The sequence below is a fragment of the Dreissena polymorpha genome, chromosome 13 (assembly GCF_020536995.1).
Source record: "Dreissena polymorpha isolate Duluth1 chromosome 13, UMN_Dpol_1.0, whole genome shotgun sequence".
Taxonomy (NCBI): Eukaryota; Metazoa; Mollusca; class Bivalvia; order Myida; family Dreissenidae; genus Dreissena; species Dreissena polymorpha.
The window spans coordinates 14,311,659-14,332,835 of record NC_068367.1 but is presented as its reverse complement, the minus strand read 5'-3'; the positions used below and the strand labels follow the sequence as shown (position 1 = coordinate 14,332,835).

At 36.9% G+C, this 21,177-nt stretch overlaps 1 protein-coding gene across 3 annotated transcripts in view; it reads right to left on the bottom strand.

The window, feature by feature from the left end:
* Positions 1 to 20,953, bottom strand: part of LOC127856290 (uncharacterized) — a 31,300-nt gene extending 10,347 nt beyond the window's left edge. The window contains exons 1-2 of one of the 3 annotated variants that reach the window (XM_052392391.1): positions 20,853 to 20,953; positions 855 to 1,121 (exon numbers count right to left, since the gene is read on the bottom strand). In XM_052392391.1, the coding sequence (XP_052248351.1) occupies positions 855 to 1,121; positions 20,853 to 20,919 (334 nt within the window). In that variant the 5' untranslated portion in view covers positions 20,920 to 20,953. Of the gene's footprint in view, positions 1 to 854; positions 1,122 to 18,512; positions 18,653 to 20,100; positions 20,399 to 20,852 lie in introns of those variants that run through there. The other 2 variants (XM_052392390.1, XM_052392392.1) reach the window with 2 other exon arrangements.
* Between the last annotated feature and the right edge of the window lie 224 nt (positions 20,954 to 21,177).

Here is a 21,177-nt window from a genome sequence, read left to right as displayed (position 1 = left end):
ATGAAATAAATTTATTATTATTATTATTATTATTATTATTATTCAGAGGAGATCTCATAATCGCTCCCACCGTGGGGATCGAACCCGTGACCTCCCGGTCGCTAGGCGGACACCATATCCTCAAGCCACGGCGACCTGTTTCATATTGGTATTCTTCACTGGCAGTGACAACTTTAGTTCGTAAAAGCAAAAAAAAAACCCACAACACATCAGACCAAAAACATGTCACAAAGAATCAATTTCGAATTGCCTTATGTATCCTTCTTTCCTATTGTTTCAGCCATTCCTATAGATTCATCCACCCCCTTTTTTTTGGTAATTATGACATATTTCTGATAAAACTTAAGTTAGTTGTGCTTATTTAAAAAATGCTATAACATAGATGTTGTATTTTGGTTAAAAACATGTGAATTTTGAAAAAAAATGGGAAAAATTAAATTTAGGTAAAAATTATGTAAAATCGGCTACTCATGCTCTGTAAATACCAATACTTCTGAAAATATTCACGTTTTAACAGTATTTTGTGTTTATTAGTCTATAAGAATATTTATTTAGTGATTTATATCCAAATTACTTAAAAGGTTTAATGTTTTCCTATAAAAATGATGACTGAACAGATTGATAGGAAAGATACCAACAAATCAGGGTTGCTAGGGTGCCCATGTAGAATTGGCCTGTTTTTAAGGAAATACCTGTGTTGTAAATTATTATGCCATACTTTTGTGGGGAAGATATAAAATGTTTAATTAAATGTCTCACTTGTGCTGAAAATCTTTTAATTCATTAGAAAAAGTCAATTTCACTCTTAAGCGGCCGAATATTCAGGAAAAGAGGCTACAAGCCACACCGCATACCTGGCACGCAGACGTAACTAACGTTGAACTGTACGCTCTGTCCCAAACTCGGTGACTTGTCGTGGTTCTTACAGAACACCTGCGGGTCGCTGGTCCTGCAACTGGACAGCCCCAGGCAGGAGCGTCGCAAGTTATCGAAGCTCAGGAGGTCGAAGCCGGCGTTTACGCCGGAAGTGACGTTGGTGATGAGTACCCGCGAGAACTTGTCGCACTCGATGTTGAGACGCGGCTGGCGGCAGATCCACGTATCGCAGTTGACCCATAGCACTGTGGTTAAAGAGAGAATGTAAGATACCGGTAATATTTTATAACGCTTAACGGTTATTTACAGTTTGCCGTCGCTGATAAGTTTCTCAGATATCCAGGAAATATGACCGCAATTTGTAAGTTTGCATGTACATCATGTATGATAATTTAGAAAGGTTATGCCAATTAAAAAAAGATTATTTTGTGGGCCCCGGATCAATGTTTTAAGTTTATTTTTAATATGCATACATGTAGTTAACCATAAATAAAGTACAACGATTGTTGTTAAATACAGATTTGAAGCACAATCTTAAGAGTTTGAGTTGTACATACCGACTTAGACTGCCAACTCAACTGGGAATACCATTTACTTAATTTAACCATTTTAATATACGCACAATAAATCAGTACTTATTAACCCTTATTTGCTAGCTTTGAAGATAAATCTCTACGTATAATTATGTCAAATATCTTGGTGTCTTGAGCTAGATCAAACAACGTAAATCGAGCTTCAGTATAAATACAATATAAATACAATGAATATATTATCTTAATTATTCAGCTACTATTGTTGCGAATAATGTACGTTAGAAGTTTAACACATTTATGCCTAGCGTCTAGAAAAAAAAGGCATTGGCCAACAGCGTAGACTCAGATGAGACGCCGCATGATGCGGCGTCTTATCTGGGTCTGCGCTGTTTGCTTAAAGGAATTTCTGTAAGAAATATTCCAAATATAGAAATAAATATACTAGACATCCCTAATTTTCGAAATAAATTCATCCAATTTAGAAGGATGGGAGAGTCCACTAGGCATAAATGGGTTAAAACAAACTCGTTTACGGGGTACGTAGTTGTAATTGGTATAAAACTAACCCCAAGTGAAGTAAGTGTGGCGTTCCTTGGTCATTTGAGTCGTGTTCTGAGAAAACTGGGCATAATGCATGTGCGTAAAGTGTCGTCCTAGATTAGCTTGCGCAGTCAACACAGGCTAATCAGGGACGACACTTTCCGGTTTTATGACATTTTTCGTTAAAATGAAGTATTTTCTTAGCAAAAATCCAATTTTGGCGGAAAGTGTCGTCCCTGATATACCTGTGCCGACTGCACAGGCTAATCTGGGACGACACTTTACGCACATGCAGTATGCCCAGTTTTGTCAAAACGCGACTTATTTATAGACCAATATACGGAGTCACGGCTTACACAGTACTAATTAACAATCCGAACAATATTTCTGGAACTGTACATTTTAGGTCGCTGTGTTATTACATAAAATGTTGTCTGGCCAAGTTTCGAATTTTGTTTGTTGAACACCATCCGAACAACGATTTATCTTAATTTATCAGTCAAAACTCAACGCCTAACAGAAACTGTAATTTCATTTTATAAAACTTGTGTCTTCGCTGTATGTTCGCTGTACTTGTTTATATTGCGAGACCTTTAATAAAACGTTTTTTATTACACTCGACCGAATTTTTTACCAGCAGATTTCTCAACAGGTGATTTAGATAATTCAACGACACATTAATGAATTACTTATCATGCTACCTGCACACATGCTAACCTTTACACTTAAATCTTTCAGTGCTGGAACCGAATTTTGAAGGCCTTTGCAAACAGTTTGGATCCAGATGAGACGCCACAGAACGTGTCGTCTAATCAGGATCCAAACTGTTTGCTATTCTTATTGTATTTTTTTTAAAAATCGAAGAAAATGCTAATTTAAGAAATTCAGCAGACGACATTTTAGCAGACGACACATTTCCCAGCATGCAAAGAGTTAAATCAAATTCATCACGCTTGAGGGTGTCGGTTTTGCCATGTGGTAAACAGAGAGCGAAAGTTATAAAAATTGAAGGTTGTATCGATTTCTCGTTTTAAGCTGTGCATATGCTGTTGTTATAGTTGATTTGTTATTGGTAGTGAATAACTGATTGCAAGGATTTTAGTGGTGGTTGTTTATGTGTTGGCGGTGTTGTTGGTATTGTTGTTGGTATTTCTGCTGTTGTTGTTGTGGTGGTGGTGGTGGTAGTGGTGGTGGTGGTGTAGGTGGTGGTGGTGGAGGTGGTGGTGGTGGTGGTGTAGGTGGTGGTGGTGGTGGTGGTGGTGGTGGTGGTGGTGGTGGTGGTGGTGGTTGTGGTGGTGGTGGTGGTGGTGGTGGTGGTGGTGGTGGTGGTGGTGGTGGTGGTGGTGGTGGTGGTGGTGGTGGTGCATGTGTTACGAAACTTTGTTTAGGGATGCTAGTGGTGGCTATGTTTGTGTTGAAGCGTTTTCGGCGTTGCGGTGGAGTTGTCGATGGAGGAGGCGGCGGTGTTGGTGATGGTGCACATATTACGAAAGTGAATGCGATTGAAGTGGTCTCTTTGTATATGTTGGTGTTAATCGTATGTAATTGTGGGCGTAATTGTGATGTATGGAGCTGGTATTGGTGTATGTATTGGTGGTTTTGGTGTTGGTGGTGGTTGAGGGGTTGGTGGTGGTTGTGATAGTGGTGGTGCAATTTCTGAAAAATAATGGTTGTGCCCTCAGTAGGGCATGATGCAAGTGGGTACATATGTATGGGTTTATTATGCGTGCAATAAGATAATTATTATTGTTTCGGGAGTTTTGCTGACAGCGATTGAGTTTGTGTTGTTGGTGGTAGTATTGTATCCCCTGGTGATTTTTATGCTCCCCCAAAAAATCTTTGGGGAGAGCATATAGTCGCCGCTTTGTCTGTCCGTGCGTGTGTCCGTCCGTGCACAATTTTTGTCCGGGCTATTTCTCAGCAATTAATGACCGGAATTCAATTAAACTTTATGGGAAGCGTCACTACCAAGAGGACATGTGCATATAATCAGCCGGTTCTGGTCGGATGATTTTTCACAGAGTTATGGCCCTTTGAAATTTTCCATTAACTGTACATATAGTGCAATTCTTGTCCCCCCCCCAACTACTCACCTGTCTCCGACGATTTCTTGTTATGATATAATTCATATGCGTTTTAGTACACATATAACGATGCTCGGTATTTCATTGATATCAGATCTTAAAATCTATAATGCAAGAAATAAATGCTCGAACAATCAGGTAGCTGTTAACCGTATGCCCACATTATGAACTACTCGGAAATTTCCACAGGTGAGTTGTATTTCGCAACGCTGCTCACTTCATATCAGACTTAAAATTTATCTATTCGACATCAGGGTATCGCTTCTGTAAGATGATAAGGCAGTTATTGTTGTGTTTTCCTGATAGCACCTGATTTGGCCGACGCTTATTATGTCGTTTTAGCGCAGAAATAGGGGGATTTTTCTTAAACGAGCTTAACATTCATAAAAATGTTTGTTTTATATGTAACGAAAGTGTTAAACTTGAACGCAACATAAATAACTTCATATTTGCAACGCCATAAATGTTGTTTTTTTCTCTCTCAAATAATCAAAAGGCTGAGAGCTTGGAGAGACTGTTGACGAAAAAAGAAGCCTTACGAAAACATGTATTAGAGTCATAATAATATATTAGAGTCATAATAATATTATGTAATACATTTTACATAAAAAAAGCTATGCCTCTTGCCATGCAACTATACAGATTTATTCACTTGAACACACGCCTTCTGATTCCTTAATCATGTGCGGTCAAGTCCCATAACTATTACCAGTGAGTATGCTGATTCAACCCACTTTGCAATTCAGGTTGAAATTTGCATACACTGAGCTCGAATGTCTTTATCTACGAAATATATTATTATGAAATATTACGCGGAACGGTTAATAGGTTTACTGACAAATTATAACGGTGAGAGTATTTTATTCGAAGAATCATCCGCACAACAAAGTTGTTTTAAAAGGTAAGGTGTTTCTTTCTATTTATTACACGATCTGTACGTCAGATAATAAGGTCTCTCGATTTGTAAATTTTAAACCTTGAAATAGTGTCAAAAATAATTGAATTATATCGATAACATGTATAAAATTATGTTTTCATAGACAGTATATTTTATGATAATATTATAAACGCTTTTGCAGAATCATGCAATATCTTCAATAAAATGTGAACGTCGCTAAACCGTTCCGTAAAACATTATCCATGTACATAGACGCTGTGTTTATAGAATACACCATATCCTAGATTGGATTAAAACATTTCGCGGACTTGACCATTTGATCCAGAAGCTTTACAAGAACGTGGCGCAATTTTGCGATGATAGATAGTTCCATATGTAGCGCATAGGAGCGATCCTGTTCACCGAAAGAGATGCATTCTTTGATCTATATCACGTACAATTACGTGTTCATAAAACTACAGATCAATGTGATAGTTCTCAGTCACATTATATAATTGTGTATTTAAACGTGTATATTTAAAAATATGTAATCACGAGTACATGAAATCCGTAGGATGCGAGTTGTTATTCATTCGAGTAAAAAAATCCAAATAATTCTAACGAAAATACTGGCAATTCTTAAAAGCGTTTTAAATTTTTAATTGAAAAAGGGTTTCGTTACTTCTATCTTTTGAATCATCCATTTGTGTATTAAAACGTTACCGCAGTAGTCGTTGAATTTTTTACAACAAAATAACCAATGGCCAAGTTCACTTACCTTATGCCCGATTGAAATGAACATCACTGGACACCTTTTGTGATATTGTGAATTAAATTTGATTTTTTACCTTATGTTTTATTTGGAACTATTTTGAACCCAGTTAAGATATCATTAAACAAATGCCATGATAAGTGTCAAGCTGACTGGAAACATACATTACATCTATAGTGATTACAATCTTGTTCTCCGATTCGGTTTCATTATAGCCATGTAAAGCATGCTGCCCCGCCACTGGCGCTCTTTCAACAGTCCAGAACCATTTGAGAACTAAGCAAAAATATAAAAAATACCAAAATTCTTAGCAATTAACACGAAAAATCGACAAAAAGTGACTTCTAGAGTGTTCGCAAGGTTTTACACAATAGCCATATAAGAAAAACTGCCCGCTCCCTGGCGGCGATGTTTTTCCACGGACTGGAACCATTTTCGAACCTGTCCGAGATATATTTAAAAACAATGTTATGAGCAAGTTTCGTAAAGATTGGACAAAAATGTGACTACTAGAGTGTTCACACGGTTTCACAATACCAATAAAAGGAAAACTGCTTTCCCGCCTGGCGGTCATGTTTTTCAATGACCGGAACCATTTTTGAACTCGGCTGAAATATCATTAGAATTTATGTTCTGAGCAAATTTTATGATGATTGGGAAAACGTAACTTCTAGAGTGTTTAAAAGATGTTTCTTTAATTTAACCTAGAAACCTATTTCTTCATTCAATTTGTTTCGAATTCATCCGAGATATCACTGAGGCAAATGAGCTGTCAAATATGGTCCTGGCCTGTATAGTGTTTACAAGATAAAAGTTGACGACGAACGACGAACGACGGACAAAGATAATCACAAAATTTCACAATAAGCACATTTTGCTCAGGTGAACTCTAAAGGCATTGCACACTTTTCGATCAGTTTAATGAAAAACATACATTGTTGATAACGTTAACGCTTAACACTTACCGTTTGATTAGTATTACGAAACGTATACACTTTTTATCAGTGTCATTAAGCATATAAACTGCTGATAAGTGTAACAAATTGCATTTAAGTTTGATCAACGTTTGATACGAGACGCATAAAATATTGATCAGTGTTACGGAACGCATAAATTGTTGATCAGTGAATTGAAAAATATAATGTGTTGATATGACTTACGCAACGCACACACGTTTTATACGAATAACATGTTGATCAGTGTAACGAAAAGCATGCGCTGTAGACCAGCGTGTTGAAACTCATGAAATGTTCAAGCGTTAAAGTACGCATCAACACACCGTGCAATCGACTAACGTAACGCATCGTCTGTTAGAGTACGCATCAACACACCGTGCAATCGACTAACGTAACGCATCGTCTGTGGTTCATCCATCGGCGGCGGTACTGTATACATGTCGGGTAAAAGCGGAGTGTAAGTATTTCCCTATTCTTTATATTTTACGTATTGAATTGAGCAGATTTGCGTGTGTTCTTTGAGAGCCTAAGTAAGAATGACTATGTGAACGTAATCCTTACCATGCTAGCTGCTTACTTTTAAAGAAATCCGTTAGAATGTGGTAAAAATCAAACAAAATTCACCACTCTCTCTGCCAAACTCTTATTACACAGGATTTAGACATAAGATATATATGAACAACATTTTATTGAAATATTTAATCATTTCTCTTCGGTTACTCCAAATTACAGCATCCCACTGAAACACACAACATTTTTATCAACATTTAAGTTCGAGTGGGGTTGGAAAAAAGGCTCAGGACAACGGCCGCGGCTACTTATTAGATGGTCATGACATCGGCTGCGAAAATAAAATTATGCTCAAGCCATCGGCTGAGGCAATGAAAATTGGCATGATGAGATGTGGACGTTACTCATTGACCATATTCGATAGAATTATCAGATATTTTGATCACAAAAACAGTTTAAAGATAAATCCTGTGTAATTAGAGTTTGACAGAGAGAGTGGTGAATTTTGTTTGATTTTGACCACATTCTAACTGATTTCTTTAAAAGTAAGCAGCTAGGATGGTAAGGGATTACGTTCACAAAGTCATTCTTACTTAGGCTCTCAAGGAACACACGCAAATCTGCTCAATTCAATACGTAAACTATAAAGAATAGGGAAATACTTACACTCCGCTTTTTGCCGACATGTATACAGTACCGCAGCTGATGGATGAACCACAGACGATGCGTTAGTCGATTGCACGGTGTGATTATATGTTTTTCAAAACGTAAGAACTGCTTATCAGTATTACGAAATCATAAACTGTTGATCAGTTAATATAAGCGAAGTATTTAACGGTATAACGAACTGCATTTGCATACGTTTATGAGTGTAACAAAACCCTTTGCTGTTGAGTAATCTTACAAAAGTATTCAAGATTAACGATGAACGGCTATCTTTTCATAAATACAACGACACTGTTATTTATTAGTGCAGATACAAGTTCATTGCACGTGTTATTAGATTATTAAAATGTAGTGTACTTGTTAAATACTTCAGACTTTTAGAATTAAAACATTTCAATCAAGATTTTTCCTATACATCTGGTAGTTATAAAACCAGGTGAGGTCGAGCAGCTCTAAACGATATAAATGAATCAACTATCATTTGGCCGTGCACTGTGAAAATGGGTTTAATGCACAGGCTAATCAGGGACGACACTTTCCGCTTTAATGATATTTTCTGTTTACAGAAAGTTTCCTATTAGCAAAAAATCCATTTTAGGCGGAAAGTGTCGTTCCTGATTAGCCTGTGCGAACTGCACAGGCTAATCTGGGACGACACTTTACGCACATTAATTGAACTCCCTTTACACAGAGCAAGGCTCAATCATTTTCCAAGATGAAGCCTACTACGATGTTGTATTTCTTATTATTCTCTTCAACTCAAGTGATATCTCACGCAATACCATACACGCCAATAAAATACGTTACGTATGCTATCATGGTTTCATTGCGCTAAGAAATTTTATCCACGGCATTTGATGAGCGATTTACCCATGAGTGCGAGAATACATGGAGACTGAAAATAGTGTAATTCTACAGTTTCCAACTTACATACAACATTTAGAGCTGTTCACAGAGAAATAACTTCAGTTAGAACATGTTTATGACTCAAACACCGCACACACTTTTTTTTAAATATTTTTGATAAAAAAAATTATGTCATTGTTTCAGTGTCTTTACATATGTTTTTTTTTTCGGACAAGGCGATTAACAGAATAATAGCTGAACAATCCGTGGGAAGGTGGGCTAATGGTGATGGACGTCAGATTGACGTCATGTGCTATTTTGCATTCGATCGATTACGATACGGCATGCAACTGATTAAGAAAGCAAAATATAACTAGTCAAGAAAGCCGAGAAGATTCAAACATACAAGCACAGTTACGGTAAAGCTTGCCTGGCTATAATTTGACGTTTTGTTAATGCGACACAACTACTCGTCGATGTTCTTCGAAAACCGCGTAAGTCAAATTTGACGCAAATTGTAATTTGTTTTTATAAGAACGGCGGGTTCACGGGTCATTTTCTGCGAAAATACTGGATTTCATATCCAATTGGAAGGCATAGTTATGAGCACGTGAGAAAATCTTGAACACTCATTGGTGCACTAATTGTTTCTGCAAAAACTGCGTAAGTCAATTTTTCCAACTTTTCAAAAATCTTTTTAAAAATATTTTTTGAAGTTTTAAGATATATTAATTTAGATAGTCTTAGTCAAAATGGGCATACTTTTTATTTATGAAAATATAAAAGCCTGTAGTTGTCATTTTTATTCTAAAAATGGACTTACGCAGTTTTCTCTTTAATATTTGGTTCCTTTTTTAGACTATCTAAATTATTATATTTTTAAAATGTTTTTTTTTTGCCTATTGAAAAGTTGTAAAAATTTACTTACGCGTTTTTTGAAGAACAGCGACGAATTATGGTGTTTTTACGGTTTTTGCATTGTTATAAAGGCATTTCTTAGTCTTCATAACCGACAGTTTTTGTATTGGTATAAAGGCATTTCTTAGTCGTAAGGCATTTCTTAAGTCTTCATATACGACGGTTTTTGCATTGGTATAAAGGCATTTCTTAGTCTTACGACATTTCTCAGTCTTCATAACCGACAGTTTTTGCATTGGTATAAAGGCATTTTTTAGTCTTCATAACCGACGGTTTGCATTATTATAAAGGCATTTCTTAGTCTTCATAACCGCGTTAGCCAGCCCGTTCACCTTTGCCATCCCACAACACTGAAAGTTGGCAAAGATTCCACCAAGGAATGCGCTAACTACCAATACATGAAGAGATGCATAATACTTTAAACCAATATAAACACTATTTATTGTAACCACATGCTGGAAATATCTATAAATCAGCCACCATAATGTGTTCAAAGGCTTTTTCGAAGAATCAAAGGGGCGTTCTCACCAGTAAAGTAATAATTTGAAATTCCTATTGCGCATGCGCTCTGAAACTATTTTTTTTCTAAGCATGCGCGATTCTCTTAAACCAGTAAGGTAATAAATTGTAGACTGAGCAATGGTCATAAGTATCCAAACGCGCACAAATTAAAATAAGAGGGCCAAGATGGCCCTAGTTCGCTCATCTGAGAGGAGTCAGTTACTTCAATCTTTACCAAACATCAAACTTGACCTAGATATTGTCCAGACAAACATCCTGGTCAAGTTTCATCATTATTGAACCAAAACTCTGGCATATGGAGTGATTTTGTTTTTGTAAGATTGACCTGGTGGCCTATATTTTGAGTTGACCCCCCTTACCAAACATCAAACATTGCTTACAAAAATAAATATTATGACCAAGATTCATAAAATCTGAAACGAAATTGTGACCTCTAGAGTGTTTACAAGGATTTTGTATAATATAATGAACATTTGGACAATCTAAGGGCAATAATTATGGCATTAATTATGTGATATATATAAAACCAATCTTTTCACCAAGTTTCATGATAATTGGGCCAAAAATGTGACTTCTAGAGTGTTCACATGTTTTCACTATATACATATAGAGAAAAATGCCCCGCCCACTGGCGGCCGTGTTTTTTCACCGAGCTGGACCATTTTCGAACTCGTCCGAGATATCAATAGAACCAATGTTTTGACCAACTTTTATGATAATTGGGCAAAATTGTGACTTCTATAGTGTTTACAAGGTTTCTCTATAGCCCAATAAGGAAAACTGCCCCCCCAGGCAGCCATGTTATTGAACTAACCAGAACCATTTTCGAACTCAACTCTCTTATCAAGGAAACAAATGTTCTGCCAAATTTCATGAAAATTGGGCAAAAAATGTGACTTCTAGAGTGTTCACATGTTTTCACTTTATACATATACACTTTTGAACTCAATCAAGATATCATTCAGACAAACATTTTGACAAAGTTACATGAAGATTGAACATAAAATGTGACTTCTACAGTGTTTACAAGGTTTTTCTTTTTTTTTTGACCAAGTGACCTAGTTTTTGACCCGGCACAACCCAGTTTCGAACTCGGCCGAGATTTTCTTGGGGCAAAGCTTCGGACCAAGTTTCATTAAGATGGGACAACAAATGTGGCCTCTAGAGTGTTTACGAGCAAATGTTAACGGACGGACGGACGTACGACGGACAAAGACCGGTCAGAAAAGCTCACCTGAGCAATCACGTGAGCTAAAAATTAAGCAGTTACAGCGTCATTTTGTTGCGAGGAATGTGCAAAAAAGCGCTTATCTCATGACTTAAAATGCGACAAATATAACAAGTTTTTCCATTTTAATCGCTGTAATAATAAATTTAATACATATCTATTTTTTTTGTACCAGCTAACTATACTGGGAAAATTACATATCCCCATTTAGGATGATAGGGTTGCAAATGCGTGTTTGGCATCTACTCATAAACACAAACAAAACCATTCTTTATAAAAACGTGGCTTTTTAACAGACACAAAATCGCGGCTCTTTCAGCGAAAGTGTCAGATGATCCGTTAGTCAGCTGGAGCCGTAACAAGAACGCGTTCCGTTTTCATGCGGTTGGAAGAACGTAAGCACGTTCTTTCAAAACATTGAAACCGGTTGAAATTGTTTGAACGGCGCTGGTTGGCAAAGTTTCAAGTAAAAAACTGCCACGGGCGAAATTCATAGAGCGGTCTACGCGATTTAACCAATGGGAACGAAAATGTACCTTGTTACACGAATGAACATATCATGCAGGTGTTAAGATCTGAGGAAAAAAACTTTATCCTTTGTCTTAATTTCCTTAGATATTTATATTAGCGATTGATAAATTTTATTGCAGCGCAAATATTATAATACCTATTTACCGAATTTCTAATAGTATATTATTTAATGTACTTTAATATTAATTAGATCAAGATTTGTTTATAACTAAACAATACAAGTTTTTTTATATGTATTTCATTAAAAAAAACGTTGAGATTAAAACAATGCATATGAAATTCATTTAAATCTGCGCGTGTTTATATATTGAACACCAAAGTGCGTAACTCTATGAGCTTTGGTCTCAATCAAACTTTGGTATCAAAGAGCAACAAAATCATAACAATTATCTTCATTAATAACATAACAATTTATAATTATCATTAATCACTATCGTCATCATCGTTTCTTGTGTGTGATTACTATTTTAAAGATATGATTATCAGAGATATGAATATAATGATGCTAATGATCATATGATGACGGCGATCCGATGATTGAATAACAATGATGTTGATGGTGTTGGTACTGGTGGTGCTGATGATGGTGATGGTGGTCGTGTTGATGATGATAATGGTGGTGATGAAGATAATGATGAGGAGGAGGGGGAGGAGTAGGAGGAGGGTTTTGGTCGTGTTGATGACGATAATGTTGGTGATGAAGATGAGGAGGAGGAGGAAGAGGGGGAGTAAGAGGAGGGTAGTGGTCGTGTCGATGATGATAATGGTGGTGATGAAGATGATGTTGATGAGGAAGATGGGGAGTAGGAGGAGGGTAGTGGTCGTGCTGGTGATGATAATGGTGGTGATGAAGATGATGATGATGAGGAAGAGGGGGAGTAGGAGGAGGGTAGTGGTCGTGTTGATGATGATAATGGTGGTGATGAAGAAGATGATGATGAGGAAGAGGGGGAGTAGGAGGAGGGTAGTGGTCGTGTTGATGATGATAATGGTGGTGATGAAGATGATGATGAGGAGGAGGGGGAGTAGGCGGAGGGTAGTGGTCGTGTTGATGATTATAATGGTGGCAATGAAGATGATGAGGAGGAGGAGGGGGAGTAGGAGGAGGGTAGTGGTCGTGTTGATGATGATAATGGTGGTGATGAAGATGATGATGAGGAGGAGGAGGGAGTAGAAGGAGGGTTTTGGTCGTGTTGATGATGATAATGGTGGTGATGAAGATGATGAGGAGGAGGAGGGGGGAGTAGAAGGAGGGTTTTGATCGTGTTGATGATAATGGTGGTGATGAAGATGATGAGGAGGAGGAGAAGGGGGAGTAGGAGGATGATGGTGGTTTTGTGTTGTTGATGATGATAATGATGGGGATGAAGATGATGATGAGGAGGAGGGGGGTAGGAGGAGGTTGGTGGTTTTGGTGTTGATGGTAGTGATAATTGGTGCTGATAATAATGGTCATTATGTGGAAATTTATATCATGTCAAGATGAATAAACCAAAAAAATTGACAAATCATAAATTATGTACAAAGTGCGGAATTTCAACATTCTTATTCAGTCGAAACTATTAATTGATCCACACTCGAACTTCATCGAAACCCTCACTTACACAAACTATAAATCTGTGGAACTGTATCTATTTTCAGAAGTTGTATGTATATACAAAGCTGTATCTATCCTGAACAGATCGCGTTTTAAATCAATTTCCTAAGTAAATGATTCGTTGTTTCTTCCTCAGAAGTTCGACCCTTGTGTGTAAACACCCCATGCTGCCAATTAAAGAGAAGGCGAATAAACCATGTCAGAACCCCTTCAGAGTGAGACCATGTGGTCGAATATAAAAATAACGTAAAACAAGGTAAAACCAGTTCAAAGTTCTATTAATAGAGTGAAGTCGAAAGTGAATATTCCATACAAACATTACAAAACCCAATCAAAGTAATACAGAACGTGTGATCGTAAATTAATATATAACACGTTAACTCATTTACACATAGAAAGACAGTGTGGTTGTCATCGAATATAACGTAAAACAATGTCAAACCTACTTCATAGTAAGACACTGTGGTCGAAAGCAAATAAGCCACCCACATCCCCACCCATACCAAAATTACAAAACATAAGTAATAAATTGATAAATAAAATAGTAAGGCAGTGTTGTAAGTCGCAAGTGAAAACTGGAAAAAAACAGGTCAAAACCTCATTCATAGTAAGACAGAATTCGCATGTGAACATTTGAAAAACCGCCTCCTAGGAGGACCGTGTGGTGGCCAGGGAATATAACTGGTAATGCGACGTTAAAACCCAAAAATTACAAGAAAGTGTGGTCACAAGGGAATACAAGTGGTAAAATCATGTATGTCAAAGTGTGGTCACAAGGGAATACAAGTGGTAAGATCATGTATGTCAAAGGATCTTCATACTCAAGCAGTATGATCGCAAGCGACTCTTTAATGACCAGCGTAGCAATTGCGAAGGCTGGTCGCATATGTCATTAGAATAAATGCCGTATGAAGCGGTTCATATTATATTTAACGTTATAACAAAAACTGTGTAAAAACACTTTAATATAATATACTTTGTGGTCACACGTGAATATATAACTAAAATAATTTATTAATTATTAGTAGTAGTATACTAATGTTTTATACTAATTTATAACTAAATATAAATTTGCATGTTCTATAAATAAAGAATGTAAAAAAAACATTCAAAAATTGTGTCATTTCGTTGATCTGCAGTCATATGTATGAGCCGCGCTCTGTGAAAAGTGTGGTCCCTGATTATCCTGTTCTTACTGCACAGGCTCATCTGGGACGACACTTTACTCACATGCATTAAACCCCCTTTTCACAGAGCATGGCCCATACCCAAAACAAAATTGACTCAACTAATTATTTGTAGAAGATGAACTCCGCACTTGTTACAGCATTTTATCGTATTTGTTACGCCTGAGACAATATTCTCCATGTTAATTTTTTTTAGATGTATCTTAGTCACTATACTCGCTGTTCTCGTACGTCTTACTTGTTCTTGGGAAAGTGTATAATTACCACAGACACTACTTGCACGTATTTTTTTTATAATCAAAGGAGGGCCGTCGCAAAGGATCGTTGATTTTTTTGGGTGCAACATATAAATCGATTTGGCCATGTAAACGCATAAATAATTGCACTTTATGGGAATTCAAATAAAATTAGCGGAGTCTCTACTTCAATAAGTATTTTTAGAAAATCAGTAACGTCAATCGGGCGCAAGCAAAATATTTGTATCTCATAATACATATGTTTGTATTTCCAAATACATAAATAACGTCATGCCGGCCAAAAATCAACTCTGTATCAACATCCGGCGCTGAGTTACCATGAAAACCGTACACATCGTCATAAGGTGTCAGGTAAAAATAATGGCCGATGACGTGGAATTGTGGTCAATTTTTTTTTTTGTTCCGATCTTTATAAAACGCCAACTCAGACATTCAAGCTTTTTAAAAATATTTAAAGCATTCATTCAGATCCTTAGTGTTTCAAAGCCACGGTCTATTAAGAGACAGTCGAGAAAATAGATTGTGTGATGCGTGGTCAACGACACCTACCAGTTACAAAAAGAATAAATTAAGATTAGAGACTCAGTGCTTAGCATGTTAAAAGAAGATATTTTTAAGCGAGTTGTTGGGAAATTCTGACAGAGTGTGATATTATTTTCTTGATAGGGTTGTCACGCAAGATGAGACGTGGCTTATGATTATCGGGCAATAAGAGACGTGGTTTATAATTATCGCGCACTATGAGACGTGGTTTATGATTATCGCGTATTATAAGACGTGGTTAAGGATTATCCCGCAAGATGAGACGTTGGTTTGGCACCACGACCCACAAAGCAAGCAACACTATTCCGTATGGAAAACTTCAGTCACATATTCGCAACATAAATGACGATTTGTAGTATACATCAAAATAACGGGCTTCAATTAATGCGCGTATGGTTCGCCATTCGGACTCAATACAAATCAATTTGTTCAAAATCCGAAGGTAAGAACATACACTGCACTTAAGGAGGGCGCTTGAATTCAATATTTATGGGCGAATCGCACATTGCTTCTGGCAGAGGTATTCGTTTATAAACATTACACGAATTAATCCCATGCTCTTTAGACGGTTTGATTGCTTTCATATTTTTGCTACAGTTACTGAAGAAATTTTAGGGCAATTAAAGTGGAACATCGCGGATACAATAAACCATATTATGCATTTACATTCAAGTAGTGTAATGTTTCTATCAAGGCAAAGTTACTTCGATAGAAGATATGCCTGATATGTTAACATATGATGTTGAAATATGTTCTGAATCATGTAACTTGTAAAATGGATTCTTTCTCAAAATTGTTATGATTTTTGTAACGATAACACAGAATTGTCTGCACACACAAGTATATATTAGTACCATCGTGAAGCATAGCATCGCACACACAAGTATATAGCTAAGCCTGGTGTAGCGTTCTATAGCAATGCATTCCATAAGTATATAGCTAAGCCTTGTGTAGCGTAGTATTGTATTGCATACAAAAGTATATAGCTAAGCCTTGTGTAGCGTACTTTAGCACTGCATACAAAAGTATATAGCTAAGCCTTGTGTAGCGTACTTTAGCATTGCATACAAAAGTATATAGCTAAGCCTTGTGTAGCGTACTATAGCATTGCATACAAAAGTATATAGCTAAGCCTTGTGTAGCGTACTATATCATTTCATACAAAAGTATATAGCTAAGCCTTGTGTAGCGTACTATAGCATTGCATACAAAAGTATAAAGCTAAGCCTTGTGTAGCGTACTATATAATTGCATACAAAAGTATATAGCTAAGCCTTGTGTAGCGTACTATAGCATTGCATACAAAAGTATATAGCTAAGCCTTGTGTAGCGTACTATAGCATTGCATACAAAAGTATATAGCTAAGCCTTGTGTAGCGTACTTTAGCATTGCATACAAAAGTATATAGCTAAGCCTTGTGTAGCGTACTATAGCATTGCATACAAAAGTATATAGCTAAGCCTTGTGTAGCGTACTATAGCATTGCATTACATAAGTATAAAGCTTAGCATTATGTACCACACTTATACAGTGTACAGTATATCACATGCGTATAGCTAAGCCTGCTGACGCGCACTATAATATGGCACATCATAGTATATAACTTAGCCTTGTGGAGCACACGATTGCATTGCGTACCATTAGTATATAGCTTAGCAGTGTGTACCACACAAATATATATTGCATACCACATGTGTATAACTAGGCCTGGTGACGCGCACTATAGTCTTGCACATCTTAATATAAAGATTAGCCTTGCGGATCAAACGATTGCATTGCGTACCATATTATATAGCTAAGCTTTATGAAAAACAGCATAGCATCGCATACCCATAGCATATACCTAAGCATTGTTGGTTGTTGAGCACACCATAACGTTGTATATCATACTATATAGCTAAATCTTGTGGCGCACGCAATAGCATTGCATATCATAGTATATAGCTAAGCTTTTTGGGGCACACAATAGTATTGCATATCATAGTATATAGCTAAGCCTTTAGGCGCATACAAAAGCATTGCATATCATAGTATATAGCTACGTCTTAGGGCCTACACAATACCATTCCATACCAAAAGTATATAGCTTAGTCCTGTGGCGCACACAATAGCATGGCATTTCATAGTATATAGCTAAGTCTAAAGGCGCACACAATAGCCTTTCACACCAAAAGTATATAAATAAGTCTTGTGTCGCACACAATAGCATTGCATACCAAAAGTAAATAGCTTAGTCTTGTGGCGCACACAATAACATTGCATACCATAGTATATAGCTAAGTATTGTGTCTCACACACTAGCATTGCATACAATAGTATACAATTTATATAAGCCTTGTGGCGCACACAAGAGCATTCCATTACAAAAGTATATAGCTAAGTCTTGTGGCGCACACAATAGCATAGCATACCAAAAGTATATAGCTAAGTTTTTCGGCGCACTCAATAGCATTCTATACCAAAATTATATGACTAAGCCATGTGGCGCACACAATACGATTGCACACCCAAAGTATATAGCTAAGTCTTGTGGCGAACTCAATATCATAGCATACCCAAATTATATAGCTAAGTCTTGTGGCGAACCATAAAGCATTCCATACCAAAATTATATGGCTACGTTTTGCGGCGAACACACAAGAATTGCATACTATAGTATTCAATTTATAGATTAGCCTTGTGGAGCACGCCGTTACATTGCATACCAGTGTGTATAGCTACGCTTTTAGTAGCGCTCTACAAAATCGCATACCATAAGTATATAGCTACGCCTTAGCATTGCATTGCATAAGTATACAGCTAAGCCTTATGTAACGCACCATATGACAGCATATAATTGAATAGCAAAGCATACAGGAATGCCTGGTGTAACGTATCATAGCGTAACATAGCATTTCATACCAAAGCATAGATCTGAACCTGGCATAGTGCGCCATAGTGCAGCTTACAATTGCATATAATAGCATATAGATTATCCTGGTGCATCTATCTTTAGCGCTGCAAAACATTTACAAATGACCGCATGGGAAACATAGAATTACAAATGGACAAGCAAATACACAACTTACTTCGTCTTGGTGTTCTCTATAGACCCTTCAGAAAGCTTCTGTTCGACCGACTTTATAATGTGCACGTGCTTAATTGACGCGGGGTAAATACTTCCGGACTATAGGATTTGTTTCAAGTGACATTTTTGAAACATTTCCTATTTAAGTGCAATTTTCTAAATGCCATCCACAAAGACCATCGTGTATATTTGACAACTACACTTACGATAAGGCGTTTACAAAAACAAGTGAGGAGCGTCAATTTAATATGATGAATGACTAATGATGTTATGTTATCCACTTGCCAGTGGAAATGTCGGAGCTGTTACACAGGCACGTTCTACAGCTGATTTCTAAATTGGACAAACAACGCCCATTTTCATGCAACGACATTAATATCGCCCATTTTTAGTTCAGTAATAGGCAATTTTATGTCATGCTTAATGCCCATTTTAATTAATGTTCTATCTATTCCATTTTTATTGCAGAATAACCTATATCAATATAAGTATCATTTGTAAAATAAAAAAGAGCGCGGTATAGTGGAACATATATACAGTAAGTAAATAATAATTCAATAATTATATAAAACATTACAAACATTGCTAGCAATCAACAATTAATTAATGCTGGAAAGACCTCTGAACTGTTAAATATAAGATCCCAATGTAAAAATAAATATACGTATTGTGGGTCGTTTAGGCAGCTCATAATTATAATTAAAATGCGAAAATTGCTTGGATGTTCGGCTTAGTACGTGTCAGATTGCACTCTCATTTTTTTTCTTGTTTCCGTCGTTGAATAGTTTAGATAATATAAATTAAATGGGCACAATAACTTGCGATATTTCTTGTGTGGACAAATGGATGAGTTAAATAGCGTGACGCGGCTCCTTTCTGTTTTTTGAATCCATTCTGCTGGTTACAAATAAGTATCTGTGTGGACAACAACTATTTTATTCTTACGTGAAATACATAATAACGCGTTATTTATACGTCTAATAATTGTTAAAGAATTGTTCCAAGACCCCACCCCAGTTTCCTTCGTGAAGCACCATTTTCAGTTTCCAGTATACCCATGCATGAAGGTTTTGCAGTCTTGGACGCATGGCCTCTGTTACCGTCACACCTGTGCCGTTATAAATAGGCGTCTGTTTTGTATAAGTAATTAAAGGCACACACCGCACATACATTTACTTGCTTATCAGTCTGCTGTATCGTTCGCGAGCAATATGTATAAACACATATACGTGGGAGACCTTCAGTGTATGTCAGAAGATAGAATTTAACTTATTTTTACAGTTTTGCGCTCGGTCGAACTTATTTATTTATAAGTACACACACTATTTGATGGTCTTCGTAAATTTGCTTGGAGCGCAAAACAATTTTCAACACATGTTTATGATATGCACGAGATTTACATCGAAATCATAATGAAGCATGTTATCAAACAAAAATCTTTTTTTTATGAATCTGTACGTAAGATACTTTTTGAGACTTCACAGTTGAACAGCCCCTATTTAAGCAATGTCTGGTACCCCGCTTGCATGCACCAGATACCTAAAGTCTCTTACCAAACGGACACGTTGAAATATTTGAAATAAACTTACCGTCCGTTGATAGAGCGAAGACTGTATTGCAAATTCCAAGACGAAAAAGAAACAAAAAAATCACAGTTTCTATACACATTCCGGATAAAAATAATTAGAAGCGCCCTGCCCCCGAGCCCAAGTGAGCAACTAGCGGCGTTGTAACTGAATAAACGCTGCTGCGGTTTCGCTTAACAGCAAAGAGTTTAATATAAACCACTTCACAACCTGTCGAATTCCAGATCACGAAGAGAAACATAATTCCTGAGCACTCAAATAGTTCCGTATACTTCGGCATCTTACGGCAATTTCCGTCAGATGCCTTGTGCTCATTCATTTTTGATTTTGCGCTTAGGCTATTAAGCACTGTACAATGTTGGCTGTAGAGTTTTTTTGGCGAACAATCAGTGTTGTTGTACTATATTGCACGATGGCATTTCCGTTGCGCGATACATTGTAGTTTTATCGAGTGAGTAAGAAAGTGTACATTCAAGTAAGAATGTGTGATGAAATTATAAAATAAAGCGTGATTGCATATTTATGTGACTCTTCTCTGTATTACAATAATATACGGTATACTATGCTGTGCGCTTTAATATTTATTCGTAAGAATTCGTTATCCAAAAGCGGACTTTCAGATCATCTTTACAGTTTATACAGGCCTTAGGTTTCCGCTTTTCTACCTGTTAAACTTATATGATCCCGCGAACGTAACGTACATATTCGATTCAAAATTGGTTGAATCCGATGAAATTTGACATTGAAATACTCACATTTTGTATGTATATTCCCTGCCTTGCATACAGGTGTGCAAAGCGCCTTCCTTTCCCCATTATCCATCGTGAATTTTCCCCTGAATTATTTGCCATTGAAAGTATCTGCAAAAGCGGTGCGGAGAATAAGTCACGTACGTGTGTGACAAAGGTCTGTAGCCATTGTATAAATCTGGATAACTCTTAGTCTTGAACTCGGGTTTAAGGAATTAATGTGCAAACGGCACTTTGAACCCGGGTTCAAGTCTCTTAACTATATACTGTGAAATCATTAATAATCGTCAGGCATTAGTTTTCATAAATTTCGTCAGTCGACCGCTCGGCG